Raw genomic sequence first — 12811 nt, 5'->3', positions numbered from 1 at the left:
AGAATGTTAGCCATTTTCAGTTCTGTGACATCATCCCATACCATAGTAGGAAAAAAATATTGTATCTTTTACTTTAGGAAGTAAGGAAAACAAACTGTTCTCGGGCACCTTTGACTACCATTTAATTTTTCCTACTATGGCAGTCAACGATGTCACAGAAATCGAGAATTTCTAACATTCATCCAAATATCTTTCTCTGTGTTCCTCAGAACAAAGTAATTCATACTGGTAGGACATGACGCTGAGTGAATGATGATAGAATTTTCATTTTTGTGTGAACTATCACTCATTGCATGTCACAAAATGACATGTCATTGCAAAAAATCTCATATTTATTTTAAAGACAAGCAACAAGCAGCTGTGAAGCAAAACATTTCACATGTAGAAATGGTAAAAGAATAAATACAAAGTTCAGATAAAAACAGACAGTAGTACAAACAGAGAAAGCTAGATACCCAGGTACCCAGGGTGGTTGCTACAGTGTTGCTATGTTGTTGTTAAGGTATTCAGGATGGTTGCTGTGCTGTTGATAGGTGGTTGCTAGGGGGTGGCTATGTGGTTGTTAGGTTAACCTAGGTAGAGGTGACAGGGTGTTGCTAATAGTAACAGTAGTAATGGAATTATGTAGTTTTGACGTGCTGCTTGCCCCTAAAATAATACAAATGACTATCAATCTTAGATGACATTTGTTAGACGGCTTGGGCGGGCATCCATTAACTCCTCCCCTTCAACTGTCAGTCTGCTCCAAGCTCCATTTCAAAATCCAACGGCTGGTTTTATACATCCAATCAAAGAGAAAGACAAAGCCAGGCCCAGCAACCCCTACCCGTGAAAGGTACCCAGCTATAGAAACGCAAACAAGGAATCAACATGTAAACTCAGCCCAGGGAAGTGATGGGTCCCCAACAAGTAAACTCGGCCCTGGGAAGTGATGGGTCCCCAACAAGGACTATGATGCCCAGCAGCTACAAGGCCGATACTCCCGCATACTTTGACCAGAGTAACTAACATCGGTACATGGAACATGAGAACCATGTGGGAGACAGGAAAGACTTTCAAGGTACCACTGGAGATGAAGAACTACAAGCTTGCTCTGCTAGGAGTTAGTGAGACCAGATGGACGCAATCTGGACAGAAGCGACTAGCCTCGGGAGAGATGCTACTGTACCCAGGGCATGAAGAGGACAACACTCCTCACACACAAGGAGTTGCACGGATGCTCTCAAAAGAAGCAGAGAGAGCACTCATAGGATGGGAAGCGCATGGATCCAGAATCATTACAGCATCCTTCCCTACCAAGAGGAAAATTATCACGATCAACGTTATGCACCCACCAATTAAATAAACAAGGATCAGTTCTACGATAGACTACAGTCTATAGTGGAGAAGTATCCTGAGAAAGACATCACCATCTTGATGGGGGACCTAAATGCTAAAATTGGAATGGATAACCACGTTACGAAGGTGTCATGGGGCAGCATGGGCTAAGAGTTAGGAATGAGAACGGTGAGAGGCTGGCAGACCTATGCACATTGAACTTGATTATCATGGTTGCATGTTCCCCCACAAAGACATCCACAAAGCCACATGGGTTTCTCCAGATCACACAACAAAGAACATGATCGACCTTGTGGTGGCCAGGCTAAAACTGAAGCTAAAGAAGAAATAGATGGCAACACACATTGTGCAAATGTAGTACAACACCACCTTGCAGAGTTATACTAGGAAGCTGCTAGAGTTCAAGATAAACCTCGAAAACAAGTCTAGGGCAATACAGGACCTGCTGGAAGAGGATGGTACTCTCCAAAGCAAGGGGAAAGAGATAAAGGAAGCAGTTACATTGACATGCCAGAAAGTGCTTGGCCCAAAGAAGCACCAACATAAAGAGATAATCTCTTGTGGTGAGCCGCCTAGCTCTCAATCAACATCACCGTGGAAACGGGCACAATCAGTGAACAGATGAGACACTAGAAAACTTCGTAGAGCTTTTAAATAGACCAGCACCAAAAATAAACAGCTGACACAGATCTGCCCATAAATGACAACCCACCCACAAGAAAGGAACTTAGGAAGACCATTAAGCAATTTAGAAATGGAAAAGCAGCAGGACCAGACAGCATCCGAGCGAAGGCGCTGAAGTTAGACATAGAAACAACGGAAGGGATGTTCCACCCACTCTTCAAGAAGATCTGGGAGGGGGAACAAATACCAGCCAATAAGGAAATAGGGACATCTTATCAAAATCCTGAAGGAAGGAGACATCAGTAAATGATCAAAGTATGAATTATAGAGGTGGATGCCTTTATTAACCTGGGTAGCATCATCAATAAAAAAGGGGGCTCAGATGCAGACGTCAGGGCGCGGATAGGGAAAGCACGGACTGCATTTGTACAACTTCGGAATATCTGGAGATCCAAGGAACTGTCAGTTAAAACTAAAGTCAGGATCTTCAATATGTACATCAAGGCAGTTTTTTTGCACGGATGCCGAAACCTGGAGAACTACTGCTGCCATCACCAAGAAAGTAAGGGTTTCATCAATAACTGCTTACGCAAGATCCTTCATATCAGTTAACCAGAAACCACCAGAAACCAGAACTCTGGCGGAAAACAAACCAGTTGCTGGTAGAGGATGAAATCAAGAAATAAGACAAGCCCTAACATGGAACCCCCAGGGCAAGCGAAAAAGAGGCAGATGGATAAACACATGGCGCCGAGAACTGGAGGCACATATAAAGACCATGAATATCAACTGGAACCAACTAGAGAAGAGAACCCAGGATAGAGACTCTTGGAGATCCCTTGTCGGTGACATATGCACCAGAAGGGGTAGTAGGCATAAGTAAGCGGACATTAAAGCTCCACTGCAATGCATTGGAACGTGCAGCATAATTTGATGTGTTGATGTTATTTCAACTGAAAAATGCAGAGAGTGCGAGACATATCAAGTGACCCCGCCCCCTTTTAATGTTAAAATGTTTAATGTAATGTTTAATGTAACTTTAATGTTAAGGATTACACTGTCTGAATCATTCCCCATCTAGTGCATTATGTGTCATTCATTATGTGTAAAGCGGATTTTATTGGACGAGAACTTAGACTAGAGGCTGTCGTAGCTGTGGATATATGAAATAAGGAACTCCTTTTGGATTTTTGATTATTAAGGGTACCTTAACAGTTTACTGGGTTGGGGGCTCTTTTGGAGCAGAGAGTAAGGGTGGGGGCGTAATATGTCCATCTGATAGTTTTTTTCAGTTGTTATATTTCGTAAAACTTTGAAAATACCAATAAAAAGACAAAGTTTATGTAGGTGAGAATTTCATAGAAGTATCTTACTTGGATGGGTTCCAGGCAATGGACCAGATAGGCGAGGAAGAGCCGCCTGGTCGCTCAATCTTCACTTTCTCTTCTCCATTTTTATTTCTGATGCTGACCACCCCACTCATCATGCCCAGAGCCAAGTACTGCCCATCATTAGTCCACCTGACATAACAACAAAAAATGGAAAATTGGAAAAAAAGCTGGTTGTCAACTCAAAAACAACATAATGTTCAATGCTTTGAGATGTTTCTTAAAAACTAAATAGATTTCATAACTCACCCACAACATGTGATCTTACTGCTAACCTTGTGTTTGGAAACAGACTTCTGCTCAGGAGACCACAAACCTGCAGTCCAAGGCAAACATGTCATTAGAGAAGTTGTCTAGGGCTGCGTTTCAGCAATTAATAGACAGGTGCATCTGCAGGCAGCTAAGCATTGTTGTGGAACACGTGAGTCACGTGACACTGCCTCTTGCGGCAAGCAATTTGCAATCCAATCAGCATAACCCTGTGATGACCCCCTCTGCTTGCTTAATTTATGTAGAGAGATGTGTCAAAAAGTTAATTGTTTGTGTTGCTTGAAAATGATTGCTTTAATTCATGTTTTGCAGATATAACCTTATAATTCTAGGCAGAAAGTGGTTTTTCAAATAGGAGGTTCTATCTGCGTACCTATTCCAATAATCCCCATTTATTTTGAGAAAATATCTGACAAAAAAAAAACGAAAACACTTAATATGTTCAGATAATGTGTTTGATACAACATGGCAAAGTATTTCAGTTTCAGGTAGTGATCCATACCATCATGGAGACTCTGGAACAACCAGTTAATATACACTATACAAACACACTTACCAAAATCTCCTGAGGAACATGAAGCCAGTTGGTGTGTGACAGGGTTATAAGCCACACACTGGATAGAATCATTGTGACTACAAGACATAAAAAATGTAACAATTACAACAATACAGTACTACAGTATCATTTTAAGTATTATTCATAGCTTAAGGCTAAATGCAGAGTGAAACTACAGCAGAAAAAACAACAGTGGGTCTCATTCACTAAGTATGCGGACGCAAAAATTCCTGCGTACAAACGCTTTACGAACAAATCATGATTCACAAAATCTTTCGTACGGAAATGTATTCTAATTATAAGAGAAAAGATAGGAACAGTTGAAAGCACACATATGCAAAAATCACCAGTCTCTTTCTTCCCTTTTCTCTCCCTCTCCCTCTCCCTAAAACAAAATGACAAAATGCATGTTTCATCTCATATATATATATATATATATATATATTTTTTTTTTTTACGCGTAAATGTATATTTCATTTTAAAATGATTTCATCATATACAGTGAAGGAATAAGAACATCTGCTTTAGACTATAGCTCGAGCTGCGAGGTTTCTCTGAATAACTGTGCTTTAACAGCCGGGAACTCTGCAAACCTTGTGTCTGTCTACAAGGTGTTTTATTGTGTATGAACTGAATTTGAGGACTGCACACTTGGAAGTAATTGCGAGAGCACGTCTGTAGACTGCGTCACATGGGGTTACCTTGAGTAACTTTGACTTAAGTGGCGACAGGTGGTAAAGGAAAGGTTAGCCGGAAAGCCCTAATGGAGATGGACTGGGTTTGTTTTATGCAAATGACAAAACTTGTGCACGCGGCCGCTCATTTAGAATACCCCAAATTCACTAAAATTACGACGAGAGTAAGAACAAATCCATGTGCGTACGCATGTGTTGTGAATAGGGCGAAACTTTTCCTGAGAGGTTCAAATGTGCGTATAAATACAAAAATGTACGCAATTATTAGTGAATGAGACCCAATGTTTAAAGAAATACTCCAAAACAACATATCGTAAAATAAACATTTAAGCAAAAAAATATCTCACGTGTATTTTAGGATACCCTCTAGTTTTGAGGTCCAGATGATAATGCTTTTATCTGCTGAACCAGATGCAAACCGTTTTCCTAGAGAAGATGAGAGGAAGGACTTACAGTAATGACAGCTAGCCATATGCAGGGGCGGAGCATGTAGCGCTGGTGACATCACATACGAATTAGCATTCATGCGTTTGGACTAGTGTTGGCACTATAGCTGTCACATTATACTGTACTAAATTCTCACATTGTTTCTGTTCTGTTGTCAAACATGAACCGAGTATAAGATAGTGACTGAATCCGACCCAATAATACCTCATGTTTAATACAACCAGCAGTCACTTTGACTGCTGCTAAAAAATCTGACCTTGACATTGTCTGACAAAATCACCACATCTACATTGAAGTGCAGCTACATGCGGGGATTTTAGCTATTCCTTATTGGTCTCATGCTGCACAACGCCTTTACTGCTGATGCTCTTTCTCATCATTTGTTGCAGAATTATGAGCGCTTCTTTGATTTTAAAGTGCAGAAAATTTGGCACAAATTCTGAAATATGGGGAAATAGACTTTATATTATAAAATACAAGATACACTGAGCTAACCACATGCGTGTGGGCCCTAATGTAAACCGTTGCTGACGATTGGTTTCCGTCTGAACCACAGAAAGTAATCCGAAAATATATAAATGGAGTAGTCAATCTTTAACGTCAATCAATAGTACTTAAAAGACCTTTAACCACTAGTTTTATTTATGCAAAATTATTTACATCAAAGATACGCTTGATCTTATGAAAATCATCTGCTTAAGTCTACAACAGACAATTATACATGCATATCACTACGGCTGCAAACGCATTCAGCTAGCTCTGTGTCCACAGACATTCTTGGCAGGGTTGCCAGATCAGCGTAATACAACCTGCCAGATGCTCAATCAAAAGTAGTCTAATGAGTTTAAATTACATAACATTATTTTCATCATTTCAACATTTTTATTTAGATAGGGACAGCTGGAGAACCAAATCCTTCTACCTTTAACCTCTGTAAAACAACATGCGGCAAAAGTTTTAGAGAAGTCTAGTTAAGCAGGAAAATTATAGACTTGGCAGCCCTGGTTTCCCAACTGGCTTGGACCAGAGCTTTTGAAAGATAGAGTTACGGCACACTTTGATCGCACGTCACGCAGTCACATGGTTCATGGAGCTCTCAATAATTCTAAACTCTTAAGTGGTAATAACTTTCAGATCACGAGTCACAAGTTTTTTGCTAATACATTGGTTCATAATAAATTATTGTTATTAAAAAGCAACATAATTTAAGTATTCGTTAAATAATTTCCCTCCAAATGTATGTTTAAACCATTTTAGTTTATGACCAATACTTTCACCTTATTGCACTGAGCACTGAGAGTTTGGGAATATTCACAAATAATTTGTACATTTCTACATTAAAATGCGCTAAAAAATTTAATTTTCAAATGATCGAAATAGGTGCTAAATTCATATGAACCAACAGAAATTGTGTTTGACAAAAAGTTTACAGTATATTTAATTGTTAACAGTGTTACTCATTAAAGCAAAAAAGAAAGGTCTCGTGTTATTATTTGATGATGATAATTCTATTGTGTATTAAGGACACTTTTCCTCATGTTCACACAACACATAAAAAATAACGACAAATTAAAGCGCATTTCGTGTTGTTTCATTCTTGCTATGAACGGATTTGAAATGATCCATCACTGTATGAAGTAATCCACAGATAAATGATATATCCTGCACTCCTCCAGTTAGACTCATTTTCAACGTCTCATATATCAAATCGTTCATCTTCAGTCTCAATAAATCCGTCACAGCAAACAGTGACTCATAGTAATGTGCTCAAGTTGTGTGTGTGTGTGTGTGTGTGTGCGTGCGTGTAAACTTGTCAATGACGACATGGACCCCGGACAACTCAGTGATGCGAGTGACCCACGCAGTTTACTAACACTACTGCATTGGTGGCTCCTTGTCTTTACACAGAAAATCACAACTAGAAGAAAGTCCAAATATTCAGCCCTGGTGTTGTCTTCGCAAAAAAACACTGTACTGCACTTAATGGACTGTCATTTGTAACTACATTACGCCACAATGGAGACACTGTTTCATTATCAGCACAGTGAAATGCTGAAGAGTTGCAGTTTAATTTCCTCCTAAAGGGCTACATTAGGACCTGCATTAGCTTTATTTCGAATGCTTTTAAGTTGAAGCTTTAAAATTTGTATTTCACTGGGACTTTAAAGATAGATGCGCATGTGTACAAGATCAGGATGGGCCTGCTTGGGACACCTAAAATATGTTTTTAATGTATTTAAGGGTTAGATAAGTGCGTTGTTTGCCACCCCATATAAACTGCTGGCCTCTGCCTGGACACCCAAAATCCCTGGCTCCGCCTGTGGCCATATAAACTGTAAGACACAATTATATATTTACTTACCATCTTTAGCATAAGCTACACAATATACTGTGTCTTTATGTCCCTTTAACGGCTGTATCAGTGTGCCATCAGCTGTGTCATATACCTGAAACACATTGCACATATCTGTACTTTAAACCAGTACTCATTACATAACTGTAACTTAAAAACATTTTGTTAACATTAACTTTTGAAACATTTATGTCGACCTTCATCTTTTTTAACAAACATTCTCGAGATGCAGGTAAAAACAGGGGTGGGTTATCCTGATCCTGGAGGGTCAACGAGGCAGGTGTGTTGGAGCTGGTTGGGTTTAAACTTTGCAGTAGAGTGACCCTTCAGAACCAGGGGCATTTTCCAAACGGAGGTCACCATTCCTATGCCCGACTCCCTTGAAGGGCTGAACCTTCAAAGTGAATTCTTTGAAGGGTGTAGGGCATGCACCTTTTTCAGCCTGCCGCCATGTTGATTTCAAAACGAGGCTGAGAGGGATAAAGGTCCAGAGCGCTGTTAGCTAACACTAACTCTTTTCAGTAATGACACACTTTCATTGGCCAGAATGTACACGTGTATATGACGTGTGTTGCATGTTTATTGTGACACACTCGGTTACGCTTCCTCACACAAATGTGTTTTTATATTACTGATCTTAATGTAAAACACAGATATTTTTATCATATTCACTTTATCAGTGAAAAAGAAAACAAAATGTCCACATCAGCATCATACAGGAAGCATAAAGTGTCTGACCTGACGAGTGTCTCTTTAAGGGGGAAGCACATTCTGTATGCACGAGCGTCAAAGTCTACTCCTAATGCAAGCTGGACCAACTTTAATGCCGTTTGGAAAGTGCAGCAAGATTAGCCACCCCTGGCAGTACAGACACATTTACTTAGAATAGAAAAAAATATATTTATAAATTGGTAGAAACATAATATGTGCATATTATCTTCAAAATAACATATTTTGGACGTAAGTGGTTTCCAAAATTCTGCATATGTAATAATGCATGTGAAATATTGTCTAGATAAGCAGGACTCTAGGTTTTGAAGGGTAAGATGCTTTACCAGAACTCTGTTTCCAGCTGCCACTATCAACTGAGTGCCGTCCGGTTTGAAGGCAAGATCGTAAATACTGAAACAACGGAAGAAAGAGACTGTTAAACAACTACATTTATTACGAAAATAAAATGATAATAGCATAATCACCCCAGGCCAAATAGTTCTTTACAGCTGTTTCCATGTGTCCGAAATTAAATTTGCCATTTCAAGTCAATTTAGAAAGAAAACACCATTTCCACGATGGAAACGGAAATTGAAAAATATCTTTAGTACTCTTTTGGTGTCACACTGTAATGAAAACGAACAGCAATGCAAGTTGGGTGTTGCATTGCTGTTCGTTTTCATTACAGTATGACACAAAAATGGGACTAAAGATATTTTTAAAGACTTGACGTGGTCAACATAAATCCAAACCAAAAACAGTGCAGAAATCACTTTATTAGAAATGTTACTGTCTCAGTCTAGCGCAGCTGAAGTTCATTTTGTTTACATAGCAACGGTTGCTAACCACATCCACACTCGTACGCTACTGATGTTAATCGAAAAATTAAACAGCTTACCATTGTTCAACCTTATCCCGATCGTGGACCTTATCTATCCATGTGGGAACAGCTCTCATTATTGATAAATTGCCGCGTTTGGTTTAATATAAACGAACTAACAGGTCTACACTAAAAGCGACGCACACCAGACACAAACACGAAATATGAAGATTTTCAAAATAAAAGACTCTACGATGATCTTAAGGACGCCAGTTATATAAAATGAAACAAAAATCAAGGTAAAGTAGAATCAACCGAAAGAAATACCAGAGAACAAATCATATTTATGAATGTGGCGAACTTCTAAAGCAATGAGGCTTTTACAACAAACTGCGTTAGTGAGTCGAAGCGTTTGACACGCTGCTCTACTTCGTCATCTGGTGGTCAATAAAAACAATCCTACAGTAACTGTTTCTGAAATGTAAGCCCATTTCCGCCACGTGCTAAAAATAAAACAAGCTCTAAAAAGTCACAATTTATGTTAATATAATACATATATATTTGTTTTCAGTTTTTAGAGACTTAGGAAATCACTGACAAAGAAATTGATCGATGGGTTACAATGTTGGAAATTACAATGTGTTTCTTCTTGTCTCTGCTGAAATCTTTTTTTATTAAAGTTATATAATTGATTTGTAGGCCAAAATTAATACATTTTAATAGCTTGTTTTTAACGTGGGCTATTGTTGTTTAAACATTAAATGATTTTTGTTAAAAAAACAATCCAAGTTGCCAACCAATCCATGTAGGTCTCACTGTGACGTGACCACAGTATCTTGAGATACTTTTCTGCAACAAATAGAGGATCTTTGACTAAACCTTGCTAGCTAGCGACAACAACCGTTTCCTCAGTGGCTCCTACAACGGAATAATGAGGGCTGCTGCTTCCTTGCTGCCCGGATCAGATGCGTTTGGTCAGATGGTAATATTATTACAGGTAACCAACCAAAGCACTATAGTTGAAGTTGGAGTGGAAGGTCCATAACTTACAGCATTTGTGCAACTGCTCAATTTTACCCAACATGAACAGTGTCCTGTGTGTTTTGATAACATTGCCTGTTACAAGCTGTTCTGTGATGGGGTAGTTTTCAGCAGTGAACCAAATAAAATCCAGCAAGCAACCATGTTCACAGAAAGACAGAGGCTGAATCCCAAATATCCCATGAGCCCACAGGACAGAATACAGCTCACTGACTGCAAAACAGTCTCAGACGACTTTCCATGTACCATTAAACATGTCGTAAATTATTGTAAAGCTAATTTAACATTAACTCTGACCTTGCTTTGTTCTTAAATTGAGCATGTTTTATATTTTGCATAGTTTCAATTCCTAGAATTTAAAAAATAGGAAGCATTAATATTGTGCAAATTTTCTGCAGTTTATTAACGTTTGTGCTTTATATGTATATTTTCCCATTACAATATTACATATTTCTTATATGTTTTTTTAACTCACAATAAAATACATGATAATAATTCACAAGATCATTTTAATCGGGTGGTCTTAATGGATACACAAATTCAACTTTCTAAGCACCTTTCATAAACGAATAATTAAAAAACACAAATAAGCCCTAAACCAATTCATTAATAAAATAAAATGACATATTTATCCAATCGAAAAATGAGGAGACGTGTAAAAATGGTGCAGTTTTGTTGTCAGGGAATACGAGCGAACCCAGTTGCAGGCAAGCGTTTGCAGACACAGACTTTTATTAATAAAAAATACCCACGATGGGGAAACCTTAACTCAGGCAGGATAAACAGCAAAAACAAAGACTTCCCGCGAGGGGCAAAAAACTAAGGAAACAGGATAAATTAAACTACTTCCAAGACACTAAGACACGACGTGATAAACAAGAACTTAGCACATAAATAAATACTTTCTAAAATTACGTACTCATCAAGCCCACTCATTGACCCCTTGACTACTTTCATGACGTGTTCTAGTGGCCGTTTTTTTTAACCCGATGAGACACACTTAAGGGCAAACACTTAATCAATGTGGTGTTTCTAATGTGATCAAATGCACTTTTACAAAATACATAACCTATCTCTGTTTTCACCAATAAAATATGCAACACTTTACCTTTCAATATGAAGTTATATGCGATATCTAATTATATAGTCAAGTCAGATTTATTATATATATATATTTTACAGCTCTTTATTTTTATTGTATTAAAGCAGCTGTACAAAAACAAAGGGAAACACATGTTAGCCAAACATAGAATAAATACACATATAACCATAAAAAGTAGTATTACACTGCAAAGCTTTCTGCAATATCTCACAAAACCCGGGCAAAAAGTCTCTTGATTTATATCCAGAACGTGATGCATGATGGGATACGGTTTAGTTGTGCGTTAAGGGCATTTTTAAGACATGGGCTGAATTTCAATTCACCTACTTATCTTATGCACTTAATGTCAAGTCAAACTTTATTTACATAGCACCTCTTAAAATGTTCATTGTTGCAAGGCAACTGTACATGAAACATATTGACTAAAAGCAAAATATTTAAAGTTATACAAGTAAAAACAAAAAAGGTGAAAATACGTACACATTGGTTTAAACACACCCACATTCAAAACACAACTCCACACATGTACTGACACAGACACACACATCACGGACACACACACACAGTGGTTATCACAGAGAAGCACACACTTAGGATAAAGGAGATAGAAACATGCCCAGCCTGCCGGGCATTTTTACAATGAGGTATGCATGCACTGGGCACATACTAATGCGAAACGGAAGTGGCTGCTGTTGCCTGGATGACACTGTGATTGTTAACAGTGACAGTCATCAAAATAAGCCCATCTTTGCATTTAAGTCTTTTTTAAGTATTTCTGATGTGATGTTTCCTGCATACTTATATTTATTACTTCAATGAGCGTCACTAAACTCTGCCCACTCGCAGTGAGTTGTGGGTAATATCAGCCGTTAGAGTCTGTGTCTGTGTGCACTTTAAATGTCTACCAGGAGTAGTAGACCATCCGGGAGTATTTGACATACTGTTTCAACATACAATGATTTGGGCAAACTATTTCTATTTTTGAATACTATTTAGGACAGATATTATGCAGATTGGGACTCGGGGATGGGACAGACTTGCACTCTTACTTCCTGACGCATGCACTCGCATTCAAGTGGCCAAGACCGCAAGTGTATTGCTGCATCCCAATTTGCCTACTTATAGTATGCACAAAAAGTATGTACTGTTTTTTTTATGGAAAAGTATATACATTTTAGTAGCAAAACTGTATGCACATACTGGGACATATTAATGCAAAACGGAAATGCCCACTGTTGCCTAGATGAGGGGTTCCCAAACTTTTCAGCCAGTGACCACCAAAAGATTTAACCAGTGACCCCCAAAAGTGACTCGGGACCCTTCCACTATTCTCGGAGGTGGTTACTTTCTCTTTTCGTACCTGAGAATGATGGCTTTTCTGATTTCCATCACCCTGGTTTTATGCGCATTTTGAAGTTTCAGAAATGATTGATGAAAGTGCCAAATTTCAAAAACCCTTAATTCGC

At 38.6% G+C, this 12811-nt stretch overlaps 1 protein-coding gene across 1 annotated transcript in view; it reads right to left on the bottom strand.

The window, feature by feature from the left end:
* Positions 1-9640, bottom strand: part of ift122 (intraflagellar transport 122 homolog (Chlamydomonas)) — a 32086-nt gene extending 22446 nt beyond the window's left edge. The window contains exons 1-7 of the mRNA XM_079466955.1: positions 9281-9640; positions 8727-8793; positions 7681-7765; positions 5219-5297; positions 4177-4253; positions 3600-3666; positions 3336-3482 (exon numbers count right to left, since the gene is read on the bottom strand). Coding sequence (XP_079323081.1) covers positions 3336-3482; positions 3600-3666; positions 4177-4253; positions 5219-5297; positions 7681-7765; positions 8727-8793; positions 9281-9339 — 581 coding nt within the window. The 5' untranslated portion in view covers positions 9340-9640. The remainder of the gene's footprint in view (positions 1-3335; positions 3483-3599; positions 3667-4176; positions 4254-5218; positions 5298-7680; positions 7766-8726; positions 8794-9280) is intronic.
* Positions 9641-12811: the final 3171 nt, after the last annotated feature.

The sequence above is a fragment of the Barbatula barbatula genome, assembly GCF_947034865.1.
Source record: "Barbatula barbatula genome assembly, chromosome: 11".
Lineage (NCBI taxonomy): Eukaryota > Metazoa > Chordata > Actinopteri > Cypriniformes > Nemacheilidae > Barbatula > Barbatula barbatula.
The sequence above is the reverse complement of the archived record's forward strand: the minus strand, read 5'-3'. Positions and strand labels throughout refer to the sequence as shown.